The sequence below is a fragment of the Phoxinus phoxinus genome, assembly GCF_949152265.1.
Source record: "Phoxinus phoxinus genome assembly, chromosome: 3".
NCBI lineage: Eukaryota > Metazoa > Chordata > Actinopteri > Cypriniformes > Leuciscidae > Phoxinus > Phoxinus phoxinus.
Window position 1 is genome coordinate 19,708,549 of NC_136878.1, and position 20,321 is coordinate 19,728,869.

A 20,321-nucleotide genomic window follows, 5' to 3' on the forward strand; every position below is an offset into this window, starting at 1 on the left:
CTGCCAGAGCGGCTACCTTTCTGTTATATAATACCTGATTAAAGTGACCATTTCATTTCATCTTGCAATTGGGTCCTCATCTCCTTCTCCACACCATCACAGAAGAATCTGACCAGAAATGGACCCAGCGGATGAACATCCTATTCGCTCTGCCGTCGAGATACAGGGAGCTATGCTCGGGAGGCACGACACGGAGCTTGCCGCTGCCTGTCACGCGGTCGAGTCCCTGGCGGCCCAGCTCTCGGATCTTTCGACTCAGGTACATCATCTCCAGAGAGTTTCTCCAGCTACCGCCAGAGAGACGGAGCGTCCGGAACCTCGAGTCAATAATCCTCCCTGCTACGCTGGAGAACCGACTCAGTGTCGGGCGTTCCTCACACAGTGCGAGCTGGTATTTTCACTGCAACCAGTCACTTACGCCCGAGAACGCGCTCGAGTCGCCTTCGTCATCTCGCTCCTCACTGGGCGCGCTCGTGAATGGGGAACAGCCGCATGGGCGGCTGAAGCTGAGTATACTTCCCGGTTCAACTCCTTTAAAGAAGAGATGATTCGAGTGTTCGATCGTTCTGCTCACGGCGAGGAGGCATCTCGGATTCTCTCTACTCTGCGTCAAGGAAGACGCACAGTCGCAGACTACTCGGTGGAGTTCCGCACCCTTTCAACCACATGTGGCTGGAACGAACCGGCGCTCGTTGCGCGCTTCCTGGAGGGACTGTCTGCAAACGTCAAGGACGAGGTAATCGCCCGTGAGCTGCCTACTCGTCTTGACCCTCTAATTGAGCTGGCAATCCGGATCGAGAAGAGGTTCGATCTTCGTCATCGGTCGAGGATCGCTGATTCGTCACAGCCGTCCGCTGCACCTGCCTCTTCTTTTCCCTCTGCCGGGTTCGAACCGGAGCCCATGCAGCTCGGTGGACTGCGGATCACCTCCAAGGAGAGAGAACGTCGCGTTATTAATCGCCTCTGCATGTACTGTGGCGCTGCCAACCACTTCGTGTCAGTTTGCCCAGTAAAAGCCAGCGCTCGCCAGTAGTGGAGGGATTACTGGTGAGCGCTACTTCCATCTCTCCGTCCAAGTCATGCACCTTGATCCCAGTGGTCTTAAAGTGGTCCAGCTCTTCAGTTTCGTGTAATGCCTTGATCGACTCAGGGGCTGAAGAGAACTTTATAGATGAGACGTGGGCCCGCAAGCGAGGCATCCCCTTGAGGGGTCGCAAAGAGGTCACTCCCCTTTTCGCCCTTGACGGTAGCTCCCTACCTAGGGTTCATCTCCAAACTATACCTTTATCTCTCACTGTTTCTGGCAATCACCAAGAGACTCTTTCTTTTTTGATTTTTCACTCTCCTTTTGCTCCTATAGTTTTAGGACATCCTTGGCTAGCCAAGCACAACCCCCATATTAACTGGTCTACCAATTCTATCCTCTCTTGGAACTTGTCATGTCATGTTGAGTGTTTAATGTCTGCTAATCCCCCTGTTTCTACTGTCTCTGTGTTACAGGAAGAGCCGGGCGACCTAACCGGCGTGCCGGAGGAATATTACGATCTGAGGGCGGTCTTCAGTCGTTCCCGGGCCACTTCTCTCCCGCCTCACCGTCCGTATGATTGCGCAATCGATTTGCTTCCGGGGACCACGCCCCCTCGCGGTAGGCTTTTCGCGTTGTCCGCCCCTGAGCGCGAGGCGTTAGAGAAGTATCTGTCAGAGTCTCTTAGAGCGGGTACTATTGTATCCTCTTCCTCTCCAGCGGGTGCAGGTTTTTTCTTTGTAAAGAAGAAAGACGGATCTTTGCGACCCTGTATCGATTATCGTGGGCTCAATGACATAACTGTTAAGAATCGGTATCCATTGCCACTTATGTCATCGGCCTTTGACTTGCTGCAGGGAGCAAAGTTCTTTACTAAATTGGATCTGCGTAACGCGTATCATCTTGTCCGTATCAGGGACGGAGATGAATGGAAGACTGCCTTTAACACGCCCCTAGGGCACTTTGAATATCGGGTTCTTCCTTTCGGCCTCGTCAACGCCCCGGCAGTCTTCCAGGCTCTAATAAATGACGTTTTAAGAGACATGCTCAATATTTTTGTCTTCGTATATCTGGATGACATTTTGATTTTTTCTCCGTCTCTCCAGGTCCACGTACAACAGGTGCGCCGGGTTTTGCAACGCCTCCTCGAGAACCGCCTATTTGTTAAAGCAGAGAAGTGCACTTTCCATGCATCCTCCGTCTCCTTCCTCGGATCGGTTATCTCATCCGAGGGAGTGAGTATGGACGTTTCAAAGGTACAGGCTGTGACAGACTGGCCCGTTCCTGACTCTCGCGTCGCGCTTCAGCGTTTTCTGGGCTTTGCAAATTTCTATCGGCGCTTTATACGCAACTTCAGTCAGGTGGCAGCTCCTCTTACTGCACTAACCTCGATCAAGTCAAGTTTTAGGTGGTCAGAATCTGCACAAAGAGCTTTTGACCATCTAAAGTCTCTCTTTACCTCAGCGCCTATTCTCGTGACTCCGGATAGTACTAGGCAGTTCATCGTTGAGGTCGACGCATCAGAGGTGGGCGTTGGGGCTGTTCTCTCCCAGCGCTCATCCTCTGACAATAAGGTGCATCCGTGCGCTTTTTTTTCTCACCGGCTTTCGCCTGCAGAACGCAACTATGATGTTGGTAATCGCGAGCTGTTGGCCATTCGTTTAGCTCTGGAAGAATGGCGCCAGTGGTTAGAGGGCTCCACCGTGCCATTCGCGGTTTGGACTGATCATCGTAACCTTGAATACATCCGTTCCGCAAAGAGGCTTAACGCTCGGCAGGCACGTTGGGCGTTATTCTTTACGCGTTTTGACTTCGCCATTTCGTTTCGTCCAGGCTCTAAGAATGTGAAACCCGATGCGCTTTCCCGTCTCTTTGATTCTCCAGACACTTCCTCCGCCTCGAAGGAGATCATCTCTCCTTCCCGAGTCGTCGGTTCGGTTGTCTGGGGAATAGAGAGAGTGGTCAAGCGCGCCTTGTCTCACTCCGTCGCTCCGCGAAATGTTCCTAGGAACCTACTTTTTGTCCCGACAGTCGCCCGTTTAGCCGTACTCCAGTGGGCTCACACTTCTAAATTGACTGCTCATCCCGGCGTTAGGGGCACGCTGTCCACTATACGTCAGCGTTTCTGGTGGCCAACTCTCGACCGTGACGCGCGACGCTTCATTGCCTCTTGCGCAGTTTGCGCACAAACCAAGTCCAGTAGCGCGCCGCCAGCAGGTTACTTAAGACCGTTACCCACTCCGTCCCGTCCTTGGTCTCACATTGGCCTTGACTTTATTACTGGTTTACCTCCATCAGCCGGTAATACAGTCATTCTCACGGTCGTAGACCGGTTTTCGAAGGCCGCGCATTTTATTCCTCTCGCTAAGCTACCCTCGGCCAAAGAGATGGCGCAGGTTCTTGTCGCGCATGTATTTAAGATACACGGTCTTCCCACTGACGTCGTCTCGGATAGGGGTCCTCAATTCGCGTCCCAGTTTTGGAAGGAGTTCTGCCGTCTGGTTGGTGCGTCCGTCAGTCTGTCCTCTGGTTTTCATCCCCAGACTAACGGCCAGGCCGAACGCGCTAATCAGATCGTGGGTCGCCTTCTGCGCAGTTTAGCGTTTCGAGATCCTTCCACTTGGGCAGAACAGCTTCCCTGGGCCGAGTATGCCCATAATTCATTACCTACTTCTGCCACCAGTCTGTCTCCGTTTTTCTGTTGCCTGGGTTACCAGCCTCCTCTGTTCGCTTCTCAGGAGGTCGAGTCCAACGTCCCGTCTGTTAATGCATTCATTCGCCGTTGTAAGCGTACCTGGAAGAACGTGAGATCCGCGCTGTGCCGTACTAAGACCCGAGCCCGTAAGGTTGCCAATAGGCGTCGTAGAAAGAGCCCAAGATACCTTTGTGGTCAGAGAGTGTGGCTTTCCACCCGAGATTTACCTCTCCCGTCTACTTCACGCAAACTGGCTCCCCGTTTCATCGGGCCGTTTCAGATTTCTAAGATCATTAATCCTGTCGCAGTTAGGCTTAAGCTTCCTCCCGGTCTCCGCCGCGTTCACCCCGTTTTTCATGTCTCGTGCATTAAGCCGGTAATTCGTGCGCCCTCTCGCGCGCCTCAGTCTCCTCCGTTACGCGTTGAGGGCGCGTCTACCTACACCGTGCGTAAACTTCTTGATATGCGTCGCCGAGGTCGGGGTCACCAGTTTCTTGTTGACTGGGAGGGTTTTGGTCCCGAGGAGAGAAGTTGGGTACCTTCACGGGACATTCTGGACCGCTCTCTCATTGATGATTTCCTCCGCACTCACCGGGGTTCCCTCTTGGAAGCGCCAAGCGGCGCTCCTTGAGGGAGGGGCACTGTCATGGTTCTGGGCTCTTTCTGTTCCTCTACCTCCCTCTACTGGTCTTTTTGTTACACTCACATTAGTTCCACCGCATCAGCTGAACCACATTATCTCCTCTCATCGACTTTGATTAGGGCTCACCTGTTCTCTATATCGTTAATCATCTTTGCTACATCTAGGTCCCCTTTTCTCCCTGCTCTTCGTCAGATTCTTGATGTTTATACCCCGAGTTTACACGCACCTCTCGTGTCCTTGTCCTGTCCAGTTGCATGTGTTCTACCACCTGTGATTTCATCTACGTTGGTAACCTGTTACGTTTGCTCTGCACTGTGTACAGCTTCGCTTACGAGATCGGGTTCGGCTGAATCATCTCGGCGCAGACGAGGACGGTGGGCTGTGAACGTCAAATACCCACGCTCCTCCCGCTAGTTTGCCAGGAGATCTGAGGAGCAGACTTTATTTCCTCAAAGACTGTTTATGTTATATTTTACTGTGCCTGCCAGAGCGGCTACCTTTCTGTTATATAATACCTGATTAAAGTGACCATTTCATTTCATCTCGCAATTGGGTCCTCATCTCCTTCTCCACACCATCACACCACCAAAGAGAAAATGTAAACAAAACTACTTCTCACTGGCAACAACCTTTCCATAACTAGCTTACTACTTGTTTGATGGGTTGTCTTGATGACACCCAGGGGTGCGTTTCCCATACAACTATATAGCTCACTGCTTAACTACCATAGTACGATGCATCGTTGGAGAAATCAACTAGCTAGTCACGACTGTTTCCCGAAACCGTATGTCGCAAAGTATCGTTCAACCACGTTGGTTTATGACGTCTCGCACGTGGTGGACTAATAACTTATTTTAATTAATCTGTTTGAGATCGAATTAACGCTAGATTTTGTCATATAAGTTACAGACATGGCATCTGAAGACCATTTCAAATTTTTCTCAGTTATTTTGCTTTATTACCAGACTCAATATTTGGCTCGTTCTTACATAGTTGAGCACGTTCGCACATGCGCAGTCTTCAAAAATGGTGCTTTAAATATCTTGACAAACTAGAAGATGTAAATTACATTTGTATGTATTCTAAATAAAAAAACACGGGTTGTACTGAATGTCAGCTTGCTTATTTTGCTAAAGATAAGGATTTATAGTCTACATCTCATGTAAACTAGAAACGATGCTTCTAACCACAGCTCGAGAGCTGTCGTTCAAACCACACAAGTTTGCGATTGTTGTTTGCGAATGTTCATTGGAATGATGGTTTCGGGAAACACCAAATCGTTGAACTATGCTGATAACGACGGAACTTGCGACCATAGTTGGCTAACGATGCTTTCGGGAAACGCACCCCAGATCAGTACAACCATCCCGTGTCTTTGCTCATAAACACTTTCCGTTTACACAGTAACACAACATTAAACTTCAGGTTAAATGATGAAACTTAGGTGTAAAAATAAATAACCTACAGTATATATGTGGTGCACATGTGCAGTATACTGTACGTGGGAAACAGCTGATACCACATTAAAGCAGAGATAATCTCTCTTTAATTTTTTATTAGGTTAAAGGGCACACTGTGGTTAAAGCAGTCCAAAATGACCATGTGTGTTTCACTGGCTGGAATAGAAATGGGATTTTCCAGCATCTAAACTCATGTTTCCATTTAAGAAAGTTCTAATAGAAAATAACTAAAAAGATATACCAGAAATTAATCTTAAGATGTGGAAAAGCATATTTATATGAACCCTGTAGCAGATTTATACAGGCGAAGCTGGGGAGGGTTCTGGAAGTGCGCTGCACACTGCAAGAGCAAACAATACCAACTTTTTGAATGTTTGAGCAGCAAGTTCATTGCCTGCTGATGCAACAGCAACCAATCAGCTATGCTATGTAAGTAATGACATGATTGCTACCAATAAGTTAAAGACCTATCAGCCTGCACCATTCAGACCTTCATGCCAGAACTACGTAATTAAAAGACACAGAGGAAGGCAAAGACTGTTGCCAGAAGGAGGATGGTTGTGGTCACCCTCTGACCCTTGGTACTTTTAATTGAGTCTAATGGGCTTCTGGGGGTTTAAATTAGAATTTTAACAGCCATGGCTCACTTGAACGTTCCATCAATGTAAGTCTGTGGGATTTATGGGAGTTTGAGTATTGATCATCATTTTAGGAAAACCGAAAGTACAATCAGATAGAAATGATTTGGCAATCCGAGTCAGAACAGTCTGAAGGTCTGAGCCGAGTTTGGTGGATGTATCTTTATACCTTCTAGAAGGAAGCTCTAAGGCCACGCACACACTGCAGCTAAATTCAGTCGCCAGTTCACCTTTTAGTGTTTAATCCTGTTCTGCACACACACAGTTCAGTAATTTAAGGTAGTGACAACTGCATTTACAAACATTTCACAAAAACTGAACATTTAGGGACTTACAACGAGAGATATGAAAGATGGCAGACGAGATATTCTGTTTACAGCATGGTAATTCGCATTGTTTGCTGGCTTTGCCCACTCAAGGGTGAACATATTGTGATTTTGAATCATTTTAGTCTCTATGTGGCTGAGGCTTAGACTGTAGCTGCAGACCAAGAAATGTCTACAATCTTTGAATATTTGCATAATTTATAACAAAGGGATTTTTGCAGGATGGGGAAGTGCCATTTTTATCATTGGCTTTCTTCTACAAATAAAAACGGACACTTGTTGTGTGCTTTCACTGTATTAGACATATTTTACAGTATTTGTATATATTCTTCTATATTCTTTAACTATATATCTTGTCAGATCTGTAACATATGTTATTGTTTAGTCCAATTTAGCCACATTAGCCTGCTACAAGACCTTCCATGAGTGAAAAGTTAAAATGTTTTCTGATTCAATAAAGGGAGAGTGAGAGTGAGAGTGAGGGGGAGGGTGAGAGTGAGAGTGAGGGGGAGGGGGAGGGGTGGCTGAATGTATCCTCATCCCCAAAAGGATTTATTTACTTTGGTGTGTGTCATATGTCAAAGTAAGATATTAATAGACTAAAAATAAATCATTATAATACACATGAACTGAGATGGAAGCTGTGACCTATACATTTTGAAGCAATAAAGGTTTAACTTATAACTGATTTCTCTGTGAGTCTGTCCATACATTTCTTGTGTCAAGAAGGCTCATGGGTCAAAAAAATGGGTCAAGAAAGCTCATCATCGTATATAAAAATATATGAGGTTGCCCATGTATAGATTCTGCTTAGTGTGCATGCTCAACTTCTATAAAAGCCAAGAGGGTAGACCAGAAGAGATGCAGAAGACCTCAGAAGTTCCATCAAGTGGTAAGAGCGTATGCTGACTGTGACTGAAAGGAATTTATCATCACTTATGCGTTTGTAATTATGTTTTTATTTATATTAATACATTTTAATGAATTTTTTTTTTTTTAATCCAAGGGTAGTGAACATTTCATCTGGTCTCAAGGACAAAAGGCAAGTGAGTTTAAGATTCAGTGTGTGGATTAGGGTAGATGAAAACAGTTGTTATATGCTGTATTAGAGACAAAAACTGGAGAAGCATGTTGTTTTTAAAACAACATGCAAAGTGTTGCTATTATAATCCATGATGACATTTGCATAAATATAAATTATTAGAAATGTCTTAAGTTTTATCATAAAATATTAAATTAATATAATAAAAAAATCTTCTGCATCAATTGAGAGAAAAAAAACTACAGTTATCTACAGAGGATAATTTTTTTGTGAGCATTAGTGAGTACACACATGCAATGTAATGTCCGTTTCATTCATACTCGTAGCAGGTGGACGCACTCGGGCTGAGAGTCCACAAGTTAGATAAACTTCATATATGCCACAATTCATATTGTACTGTATGTGCCGTCCCCTGACACCAGGATTTAAATTTCATCACCAGAAAGACATATTCAATCGACATTTTTTGCCATTAATGGGCCCCTTACCTGCTTCTTGCTTGCTATCTAAATGTTTATCTAGTATTGTTTTATGTGTCTGTATTCATGTGTAAGCCTAAACTTGGGAATATGCCTCTTTCCTAACACAATTCATGTGTTTTATATTTTATGTCTTGCCTTTGTTGAATATTTATGAAATTTGTAATGGATAAGTTGATATTTTCTCTCTTTAGTAAGCCGCCACCATGAGTACGGACGCGGAGATGGCCGCTTATGGCAAAGCTGCCATTTACCTTCGTAAGCCTGAGAGGGAGAGGATGGAGGCTCAGGCCAGACCATTTGATGCCAAGTCTGCCTGCTATGTGGCTGATGTCAAAGAGTTGTACCTCAAGGGAACAATCAAGAGCAAAGAGGGTGGCAAAGTCACAGTTGAGTTGCTTGACACTAAGGAGGTAAATTTTCATTTTCATTTCATGTAGATCGTCATTAAATTACTTATTAAATTGTTTTCTTTTATATCTAATATCTAATTTATCAAATTGATAGGAGAGAGTTGCTAAGGAAGCAGATGTCTACCCAATGAACCCTCCCAAGTATGACAAGATTGAAGACATGGCCATGATGACCCATCTCAATGAAGCCTCTGTGCTGTATAACCTCAAAGAGCGTTATGCTGCGTGGATGATCTACGTAAATTCTGAAACGACATAAAAAAAAAACATTTAAGTTAATTTTTCTATGTTGTTGGAAGCTGACCATGTCTCTGCTCATTTCAGACCTACTCTGGACTCTTCTGCGCAACTGTGAACCCCTACAAGTGGCTCCCAGTGTATGATGCAGAAGTGGTGTCTGCCTACAGAGGCAAAAAGCGTATGGAGGCCCCACCCCACATCTTCTCTGTCTCTGACAACGCCTATCAGTTCATGCAGACTGGTAAGACATTATGGAATTGAATTATATGGAATTTGTTAAGATGAATTAGATGTTGCTGTTAATATAATACATTATATTACAAATTTCAATCAACAGATAGAGAAAACCAGTCTGTCCTTATCACGTAAGTATTTTAATTTTAATTTAATTTTAATTTTACCAAAAATTAAAAGTATAACGTAGATGGAAAATTTATGGAGATATTTACAAAATAGAATTTAAGATTGAACAAAGATTGAATATACTTTGAAAAGTCTACATGTCTTTAAATCTTCTGTATTCTAATCTCTTATAAACCAGTGGAGAATCTGGTGCTGGAAAGACTGTGAACACGAAACGTGTCATCCAGTACTTTGCCACAGTTGCAGTGTCAGGTGTCAAGAAAGAGGCCAGTAAAATAAAGGTATGAGATACAAAACTACCTCATATATATTATTTTAAAAGATGGTGATTTACACTCATCTCACAAACTATACGATACGTGAATTTGTGAAATGCCTATAAATTGTCTGTAGTCATGAAATAGAAAAACAATTGAAAATAATTGAAAACCCTTCAAACATTACAGGGCTCTCTTGAGGACCAGATCATTGCTGCCAACCCTCTGCTTGAGTCTTATGGTAATGCCAAGACTGTGAGAAATGACAACTCCTCGCGTTTTGTAAGTTAACAACTGTTTATTTACAGTACATATGGTCAGTTGTGTTCAATTTTACTGTACAGAATTTTCTATAAATAGATTATAATAATTATTATTTATGTATTATTCTATTATGATTTAAACAGGGTAAATTCATCAGAATTCACTTCGGCACAACTGGAAAACTGGCTAGTGCTGACATTGAGACATGTAGGTGGACATGATTTCATTGATCCATCCTGAACATTTGTTTTTGTCTGTCACTCTTCAGATGATTGTGACTCAAGTACATTCTCTCAACAGATCTGCTGGAGAAGTCTAGAGTGTCATTCCAGCTTCCAGATGAGAGAGGCTACCACATCTTCTTCCAGATGATGACCAACCATAAGCCTGAGATTGTTGGTAGGTGCACTTATTTCATTAATTCAATGTTTCAGATAATATTGTAAGATGCTCTTTCGTAAATGCTGTGTATTTTACAGAAATGGCGCTCATCACCACCAACCCCTATGACTTCCCCATGTGCAGTCAGGGTCAGATCACAGTGGCCAGCATTGATGATAAAGCTGAGCTGGATGCTACTGATGTGAGTCACTGCTATTTGAATATTGACATAGTCTTTTTAAATATGGCAAATCATATATTATATTATTCTCTGTAATTTACAGGAAGCTATTGACATTCTTGGTTTCGCAAGTGAAGATAAAGTGGGCATCTACAAGTTCACTGGAGCTGTGCTTCATCATGGTAACATGAAGTTCAAGCAGAAGCAGCGTGAGGAGCAGGCTGAGCCTGATGGCACAGAGGGTGAGACTTGTGTTATCCTGGGCTTTATAATAGTCACCATTGCATCAACTTTGCTAATAAACCACAGAAACTTTGTATAAAATGTTTAATGTAAATATAAACTAGAAGTTGCGTGTATATCAATAAATCTAAAAATAAAAGAGAAAGTACCAGCCTGATTTATTATAATTTTACACAAAATACTCTATAGAGCAAAGATAATTTATTTTAAAATGTATTTAACAGAGGCTGACAAAATCGCCTACCTTCTGGGTTTGAACTCTGCTGATATGCTGAAGGGTTTGTGCTACCCCAGAGTCAAGGTCGGAAATGAGTATGTGACCAAAGGCCAGACCGTGCCACAGGTATAGTAACATTTCCAGCATGCCATGTGTTTAACCTAAAATTCTGGCTAATTATTGCAGAAGCAGAATAAAATATCCACTCGATTCTGCTTACAGGTGTACAACTCTGTTAGCGCCTTGGCCAAATCTATCTATGAGAGGATGTTCTTGTGGATGGTCATTCGTATCAACCAGATGTTGGACACAAAACAACAAAGAAATTTCTACATTGGCGTGCTGGATATTGCTGGCTTTGAGATCTTTGATGTAAGAATGATTCTTTTATCTCTTTTTATGTCAAAATGAATGATATTTAGAAGGTAGTAAATGTTTCTGTCATTTTTTGTCCTCCAGTACAACAGCATGGAGCAGCTGTGCATCAACTTCACCAATGAGAAACTGCAACAGTTTTTCAACCACACCATGTTTGTGCTGGAGCAAGAGGAGTACAAGAAGGAGGGCATTGTTTGGGAGTTCATTGACTTCGGCATGGACTTAGCTTCTTGCATTGAGCTCATTGAGAAGGTTATCAATGGTTTATGAATTTATTAATTTCCATTGATCCTATTCTCAAAATCTCCTATTCTTGATAATAAACATAATTCTTTTATAAACAGCCCATGGGTATCTTCTCCATCCTTGAAGAGGAGTGCATGTTCCCCAAGGCTTCAGATACTTCCTTCAAGAACAAGCTGTATGATCAGCATCTCGGCAAGAACAAGGCTTTCGAGAAACCAAAGCCTGCCAAAGGCAAGGCTGAAGCGCACTTCTCCCTGGTTCACTACGCTGGAACTGTGGACTACAACATCACTGGCTGGTTGGACAAGAACAAGGATCCACTGAATGATTCTGTTCTGCTGCTGTACCAGAAGTCTTCTGTCAAACTGCTGGCTACTCTCTACCCACCTGTTGTTGAGGGTAAAGAAAAAATCTATTTAACAAAACTTTGATTCAGTTTTGAACTTTCTTTCTTGTTTTTGCATTTATACATGTTCCTTTGTGTATCTCAATAGATACTACTAAAAAGGGAGGCAAGAAGAAGGGTGGCTCCATGCAGACTGTGTCCTCCCAGTTCAGGGTATGTATAGAGATGACATCACAGCAATATTGCTTTATTTGAGAAAAAAAAAAAAAAAAAAAAACATGCCAACCTTTTTCTATTCTCCACAGGAGAACTTGGGCAAACTCATGACCAACTTAAGGGCCACTCACCCTCACTTTGTGCGTTGCCTGATTCCTAATGAGTCAAAGACTCCAGGTAAACTATTAAAAAAAAACATACAGATATTTTGATTCTCAATATATATAATGAAGTTAATTTACCAAGTTCATGGTGTAAACTGTTCGTTATAGGTCTCATGGAAAACTTCCTGGTTATCCACCAGCTGAGGTGTAACGGTGTTCTGGAGGGTATCAGAATCTGCACAAAGGGTTTCCCCAGCAGAATCCAATACGGTGACTTTAAGCAGAGGTATTTTACAATACAACATGAACACAATAAGTACATTGTACTTATTTTTCTATGTAAGTACATAGTACTTAAAGCCACTTAATATAAAGTGGGACCACATTTCCTAGTAGGCTCCTAATTAAAAGATGTGAAGTATTTTGATAAATTTTCCACAGATACAAGGTGTTGAATGCAGGTGTTATCCCAGAGGGACAGTTTATGGATAACAAGAAGGCCAGTGAGAAACTCCTGGGATCCATCGACGTTAATCATGACGACTACAGATTTGGACATACGAAGGTTTATATTTAGCTTTAGCAATATTTCAAAGATTCAGTGATCATGGTCATTTAGCTCATACAGTTTAAATCAATATATTTTGATTTAATGTTTTACATAAATTCAGGTGTTCTTCAAAGCTGGTCTTCTGGGTCAACTTGAGGAGATGCGAGATGAGAAACTGGCTGCTCTGGTCACAATGACTCAGGCTCTCTGCCGTGGTTACCTGATGAGGAGGGAGTATGTGAAAATGACAGAGAGGAGGTGATTATTGTAATGAGTAAATATGACATCAATGATAACTGTGCAAATTTAGTGAGGATTATGCCATTTAATGATGAATTATTCACAGGGAGTCGATTTACACCATTCAATACAACATCCGCTCATTCATGAATGTCAAACACTGGCCATGGATGAAGGTTTATTACAAGATTAAGCCTCTGCTTCAGAGTGCAGAGACTGAGAAGGAGCTGGCAAATATGAAAGAGGACTATACAAAATGCAAAGAGGCTTTGGTTAAGGCTGAAGCCAAAAAGAAGGAGCTTGAAGAGAAAATGGTAGCACTGTTGCAAGAGAAAAATGATCTGCAGCTGCAAGTAGCATCTGTGAGTATATTTTATAACTAACTGAATTTTGGCTCAATTAAAAATGAGCAAGGTTTTTTCCAATGAAATAGCAATCTATTTTACAAACAGGAATCTGAGGGTCTCTCAGATGCTGAGGAGAGGTGTGAGGGTCTGATCAAAAGCAAAATCCAGCTTGAAGCTAAACTCAAGGAGACAACTGAGAGACTGGAGGATGAGGAAGAAATAAATGCTGAACTGACAGCCAAAAAGAGGAAACTGGAGGATGAGTGCTCTGAGCTGAAGAAAGACATTGATGACCTGGAGCTCACCTTGGCTAAAGTAGAGAAGGAGAAACATGCGACTGAGAATAAGGTTGGAGATTGAGTTGGTTTAAGATTATATTTAATCTCTGTTTTATATATTGATATAGAATATGAATTGTAAAATATAAGCTTATTTGAAACAAAAAATCATACAGGTCAAGAACTTGACTGAGGAAATGGCAGCTCAGGATGAGAGCATTGCCAAGCTTACGAAGGAGAAGAAAGCCCTCCAAGAGTCACATCAGCAGACACTGGATGATCTTCAGGCCGAGGAGGACAAAGTCAACAGCCTGACCAAATCCAAGACAAAGCTTGAGCAGCAAGTTGATGATGTGAGTTGATTATGTAAATTAATTGTATGAATTCATCAAATCAACTCTTTTCTGCTGTGAACATATTTTATATATCATTGTCCTGTAGCTTGAGGGTTCCCTTGAACAAGAGAAGAAGCTCCGCATGGACCTGGAGAGAACCAAGAGAAAGCTTGAAGGAGACCTGAAATTATCCCAAGAGTCCGTCATGGACCTGGAGAATGACAAGCAGCAATCTGAGGAGAAAATAAAAAAGTAATTAAAGCAGGAAATCTTTAAAAACTTTGAAAACTTTTGTTGTTCTTATTGTTGTGTTATGTTTTTTTTACAACTACTTATTGTTGAACAGGAAAGACTTTGAAACAAGTCAGCTGCTCAGCAAGATTGAAGATGAACAATCTCTGGGTGCTCAACTCCAGAAGAAAATCAAGGAGCTTCAGGTATTTTGATATTCTTTTAAACATTACATTATTATGATCAAATACAGATCATCTAAAATCTAATTATCTACTTACCACCATAGGCCCGCATTGAGGAACTGGAGGAAGAGATCGAGGCTGAGCGCGCTGCTCGTGCCAAGGTTGAGAAGCAGAGAGCTGATCTCTCCAGGGAACTTGAGGAGATCAGTGAGAGGCTTGAGGAGGCTGGAGGAGCCACTTCTGCTCAGATCGAGATGAATAAGAAGCGTGAAGCTGAATTCCAGAAGCTGCGTCGTGATCTTGAAGAGTCCACCCTCCAGCATGAAGCTACTGCTGCTGCCCTCCGCAAGAAGCAGGCAGACAGTGTGGCCGAGCTGGGAGAGCAGATCGACAACCTGCAGCGTGTCAAGCAGAAGCTTGAGAAAGAGAAGAGCGAATTCAAAATGGAGATTGATGATCTTTCCAGCAACATGGAAGCTGTTGCCAAAGCAAAGGTTGGAAAATATTCTAAAGTATATATGTGACCCTAACTGGCAAAATGAGTTGTAATACGCATTTAATTTTCATTCACAAAAATGTTTTCATTAAGCCCTCTTTTATCGATCCCAATGCTCCAAATAGTAATTAAACATCTAAAATGATCTTTATGTGTACGTTTTCTGAGAGGAGTACCTTCCTAAATCTTTCCATTGTTTTAATAATGGCATGAGTCTGAACCAATAAAATATGATTTTTAAACTCATGCTGATGTAAACAAAACATCTGATATGTAACATTATATTAGATGCGTGCATTACACTAGGTCTTAATACACAGGCTGCTGTCTCATTAATGTTAATAAAACAATCGTGGTATCACAGATATTTTGTTTTGATTTGGTGTGTGCCAAATTTGGTGGTATTTTAAGGTATGGTTGCTAGGTGATTTTGTTTTGGATCCTTCAGAAAACTTCAACTAGATTTTTCTCAAAATTGACTTTGCTGACTCTATTTACTTAGACTCTTACATAGTTGTAGCGCAATCTTTTTTTGTCTGATTCCAACAAATCATTCATCATCATACATGAAGGTTTTTAAATAACAATAAAAGTAAATAACAATAACCTATTTTTTGAAAATGTGCTCATTGTGACCAATTTTTGCCAGCAAGGGTCACATACAACACATACAAGTCTTGAAGTTTTTTCAAATATCTAATGACTTTTGTATTTGCAGGGCAATCTTGAGAAGATGTGCCGCACACTTGAGGACCAGCTTAGTGAAATTAAGTCCAAGAATGACGAGAACATTCGTCAGTTAAATGATCTCAGTACTCAAAGTGCAAGATTTCAAACTGAAAATGGTAACTCATGAACAAATTAATATTATATCAAAAGTAATTCATGTAATTAATTAACGATTATCATCAACAATAATCACATTAATTAATGATAATTATCAACAATTATTAACAAAAAAATAATAGTGTATTAAGATTATTCAGCAGTAAATTTCTGACTGTAACAGTCTTATTAGAGGATTTTTTTAATGATGACTGATACAATCTTACATCCATTTGTTTTGAAATAAACTGATAGAGACATAGAAAAGTCTGACACAGTGAATCTAAATCTATACAGGTGAGTTTGGTCGTCAGCTGGAGGAGAAGGAGGCTCTGGTTTCTCAGCTCACCAGAGGCAAACAAGCTTCCACTCAGCAAATTGAGGAGCTTAAGAGGCATATTGAAGAGGAGGTTAAGGTAATACAGTATAATCAATTCAAGCACATACTTGTCAATTACTTTACTGTAGAGACAAGCTAATATTATGCAACTTTGTCCCTTAGGCTAAAAACGCACTGGCCCATGCTGTGCAATCAGCCCGTCATGACTGTGACCTGCTCCGTGAGCAGTTTGAGGAAGAGCAGGAGGCAAAGGCTGAGCTGCAGCGGGGAATGTCAAAGGCCAACAGTGAGGTTGCTCAGTGGAGAACCAAATATGAAACCGATGCCATCCAGCGCACGGAGGAGCTTGAAGAGTCCAAGTATGTCCATTATTGTATAATATTCCCAATTCTCACAGCTATTTTATAGATTAGAATTCAAAATAATGTGTATTACTTTACAGGAAGAAGCTGGCTCAGCGTCTGCAAGAGGCAGAGGAACAAGTTGAGGCAGTGAACTCCAAATGTGCATCTCTGGAGAAGACCAAACAGAGACTCCAGGGTGAGGTGGAGGACCTCATGATTGATGTGGAGAGAGCCAATGGTTTGGCTGCCAACCTTGACAAGAAGCAGAAGAACTTCGACAAGGTGAACAGTTTTAGTCATATAATATATTATCTTTGTAAAGTATTCCTAGTATAGGCTTTGTTAAATATGTTGTATACAAACCAATCCTTAAATATCTCCATCAAAGGTCCTGGCAGAATGGAAGCAGAAATATGAGGAAGGTCAGGCAGAGCTGGAAGGTGCTCAGAAAGAGGCTCGTTCACTCAGCACTGAACTGTTCAAGATGAAGAACTCCTATGAGGAGAGCCTGGATCAGCTGGAGACCCTCAAGAGAGAGAACAAGAACCTGCAGCGTAAGAATGAAACCGTTAAATTAGAAAAAACTTAAAGGGATTGTTCACCTAAAATGAAAATGATTTTACTAATTACTGACCTAATTACTGGTAATTACTATGACTTTTGTTCATATTTGGTACACAAATTAAGACCTTTTTGATGAAATCTGAGAGCTCAATTCATATGGATTAGTTTTATGATCTCGTAATAACCTTTTTGAAGCTTCAAAGAACCAATTGTGTAGCTGTCTAAGGAGGGACAGAATTTCAAATTTTATCAAAAAGATTTTCATTTGTGTTCCAAAGATGAACGAAAGTCTTACGGGGTTTGTAATAACATAAGGGTGAGTCATTAATTAATGATAACATTTACATTTTTGGGTGAACTATCCCTTTAAATGTTCTTAGTCTCAGTGAGCATAAAAAAGTAAGCACATATGATTAATAAATGTGCATTATGATAAATATGATATGTTTTTCTCTCTATAGAGGAAATTTCAGATCTGACAGAGCAGTTAGGTGAGACTGGTAAGAGCATCCATGAGCTGGAAAAGGCCAAGAAGACAGTGGAGACTGAGAAGTCAGAGATTCAGACTGCCCTGGAAGAGGCTGAAGTGAGTATCTGGAGATCAATATGGAATTCTTGCTAGAACCATCATACTGTGTTGTATTCATCAATACACTGTGTGCATTTTCTTTCTTATATTTAAATGTTGTTTTATTTTTCATAGGGTACACTGGAGCATGAGGAGTCCAAGATTCTTCGTGTCCAGCTTGAGCTAAACCAGATCAAGGGAGAGGTTGACAGGAAGATTGCAGAGAAGGATGAGGAGATGGAACAGATCAAGAGGAACAGCCAGAGAGTCATTGAATCCATGCAGGGCACTCTGGACTCTGAAGTCAGGAGCAGGAATGATGCCCTGAGAATCAAGAAGAAGATGGAGGGAGACCTTAATGAGATGGAGATTCAGCTGAGCCACTCCAATCGCCAGGCTGCTGAGGCCCAGAAACAGCTCAGGAACGTTCAGGGACAACTCAAGGTATGCATAGGAATTCTTCTTTTTGACTTTGGGATTTAAGGATTTTGGGATATTTTTTTTATATAATCTAACATATGCTAAGTACCGCCTAGAAACCACATCGAAGGCTCATTCTAAAGCTATTGTTATGTTCAGGATGCCCAACTGCACCTTGATGATGCCCAGAGAGGACAGGAAGACATGAAGGAGCAGGTGGCCATGGTGGAGCGCAGAAACACTCTGATGCAGTCTGAGATTGAGGAGCTGAGAGCTGCTCTGGAGCAGACAGAGAGAGGCCGCAAAGTGGCTGAACAAGAGCTGGTGGATATCAGTGAGCGTGTTGGGCTGCTGCACTCTCAGGTAAGGGCATATTGTTTCCCTAAAATTAAGGGAATTGAGAGCATCATTCAAAATGTTCAAACTGTTGCTTTCCATTTTGTAGAATACAAGTCTCCTAAACACCAAGAAGAAGCTTGAGGCTGACCTTGTTCATGTCCAGAGTGAAGTTGATGACACTGTACAGGAAGCCAGAAATGCAGAGGAGAAAGCCAAGAAGGCCATCACTGATGTGAGTAACAGTAGCTGGCAAATGTTTCAAAAGACGCTTACGTACTTAAAACATTTGGATCTAATGACTTTCTGTATTAATACAAAAGGCTGCATTGATGGCAGAAGAGCTGAAGAAGGAGCAGGACACCAGTTCTCACCTTGAGAGGATGAAGAAGAATCTGGAGGTCACAGTGAAGGACCTGCAGCACCGTCTGGATGAGGCTGAGAATCTGGCCATGAAAGGAGGAAAGAAACAACTCCAGAAGTTGGAGTCCAGAGTAAGCTTCTTTATAGTTATGATATGGGCAAAGTTAAGTATGTTAAATTATGATTTGTTTGATAAAACATTATATTTTCTTTAGGTCCGTGAGCTTGAGGCTGAAGTTGAAGCTGAGCAGAGACGTGGAGTTGATGCTGTTAAAGGTGTCCGCAAATATGAGAGGAGAGTGAAAGAGCTCACTTATCAGGTATGACCATATTCCTCACAAGTTTGTTCAGACAAAAGAGTCTGTATAATAGTGTATGTACTGACAAAGCCTATATTTTAAGTAAAGGATCAATGCTTGATTTTGTAAATGTGTATTTTTTGAAGACTGACGAGGACAAGAAGAACGTCACCAGACTCCAGGATTTGGTTGACAAACTGCAGCTGAAGGTCAAAGTCTACAAGAGGCAGTCTGAAGAGGCGGTATGTAAAATCTAACAACATTTTGACACTGTAATTATTTATACTGGAATGCTAATTTGATGAAATGTGATACATGAACCATATAAAAAAAAACTTTAGGAGGAGCAAGCCAATGGTCACCTGTCCAAGTTGAGGAAGGTGCAGCATGAGCTTGAGGAGGCTGAGGAGCGTGCTGACATTTCTGAGTCTCAGGTCAACAAGCTCAGAGTCAAGAGCCGTGATGCTGGAAAGGTTAGACTAAGTAGATGAGGGTTTTTTTTTTCATTATTTATTCACTTGTTTATCCAAATACATGAACTGCCTCTTAGAAGTAGTGTAACTATAATAATTGCATTTTGCTGATGTTACATATCCTGTATGACATTTGCACATCTGTATTCTCTTCATAATGTAAAGTGAAGAACATTTTTGTTAATAAGACTAATGTTTGCCTCTTCCTTCTCTCCCAGGCCAAAGAAGAATGAGTCATTAACACTTGAAGGGAGCATTTACAGAAGTCATAAAATATGAATGTTTATTGTAAAAGTACCTTTCTTAATAAATCTTTTTATTTGAGCATATAATTAGCCTTTGTGTGATTTTTCAACTATTAACACTAATATCTGATCTACAGTATATGATTACATTAAACCTTATTATTCACATCACAAGAGTGCTGAGTATCAAGAGTGTCTTGAATCCAAAGGTGAAATTTGAAAGGTTCCATAAAATTTCAAAAGGTTTCATAAAATTGAACTCTGATGATTACTGAATGCATTCGCTCAAACATTTCTGCTATAAAGTTTCCACCCTAGATTGATGTCATTGACTATTGCAATATTTTGTGAACTAGCCTTGAGTTAGCACAATTAAGCCTCTACAGATGATCCAGAGATCTAAAAAAGTAATTTTCAATGAATTATATTATAATATGTATTTTATATATAACAAAGTTCAGATGTTGTGGGAAGGAGGCGGGAACCTGCGAACAGTCAACAATTTTAATACCAAAATAAAACAAATACAAAAACAAAAGTATAAGCCAGCAGCCCCTCACGGACGACTGCTGGCCACATAAAACAGAAACAAAACACAACAAAATCAGGCCTGTTCCTCTCTTGAACTTCACAGTCGTCGCTCCTCCTTTATGCCTCTGCTCCTCCGTGAGAGATACGAGACCGGTGCGCCTCACAGGTGTCATTCATCATTAATTACGCCACCGG

General features: G+C 41.6%; 1 protein-coding gene across 1 annotated transcript; it reads left to right on the plus strand.

The window, feature by feature from the left end:
- Positions 1-7,599: 7,599 nt before the first annotated feature.
- On the plus strand, positions 7,600-20,107 carry LOC306995670 (myosin heavy chain, fast skeletal muscle-like). The gene is made up of 41 exons (XM_079607464.1): positions 7,600-7,678; positions 7,793-7,828; positions 8,502-8,720; positions 8,815-8,958; positions 9,045-9,201; positions 9,298-9,325; positions 9,502-9,604; positions 9,770-9,862; positions 9,988-10,051; positions 10,145-10,243; positions 10,324-10,427; positions 10,510-10,648; positions 10,874-10,992; positions 11,089-11,238; positions 11,326-11,496; positions 11,589-11,889; positions 11,985-12,049; positions 12,142-12,229; positions 12,325-12,442; positions 12,598-12,721; positions 12,828-12,964; positions 13,053-13,308; positions 13,399-13,641; positions 13,748-13,924; positions 14,013-14,158; positions 14,253-14,343; positions 14,427-14,816; positions 15,537-15,663; positions 15,941-16,059; positions 16,146-16,342; positions 16,426-16,609; positions 16,716-16,881; positions 17,353-17,477; positions 17,595-17,903; positions 18,039-18,242; positions 18,325-18,450; positions 18,539-18,709; positions 18,794-18,898; positions 19,024-19,119; positions 19,219-19,350; positions 19,569-20,107. The coding sequence occupies exons 3-41, from the start codon at positions 8,514-8,516 to the stop codon at positions 19,581-19,583; spliced, it is 5,790 nt and encodes a 1,929-aa protein (XP_079463590.1). The 5' UTR covers positions 7,600-7,678; positions 7,793-7,828; positions 8,502-8,513; the 3' UTR covers positions 19,584-20,107.
- The last annotated feature ends 214 nt before the right edge of the window (positions 20,108-20,321 follow it).

Coding starts and splice junctions, on each gene's coding strand:
- LOC306995670 (XM_079607464.1), top strand. CDS start 8,514: ATGAGTACGGACGCGGAGATGGCCGCTTATGGCAAAGCTGCCATTTAC. Junction 9,202..9,297: donor CTATCAGTTCATGCAGACTG/GTAAGACATTAT, acceptor TTCAATCAACAG/ATAGAGAAAACCAGTCTGTC. Junction 16,882..17,352: donor AGAGAACAAGAACCTGCAGC/GTAAGAATGAAA, acceptor TTCTCTCTATAG/AGGAAATTTCAGATCTGACA.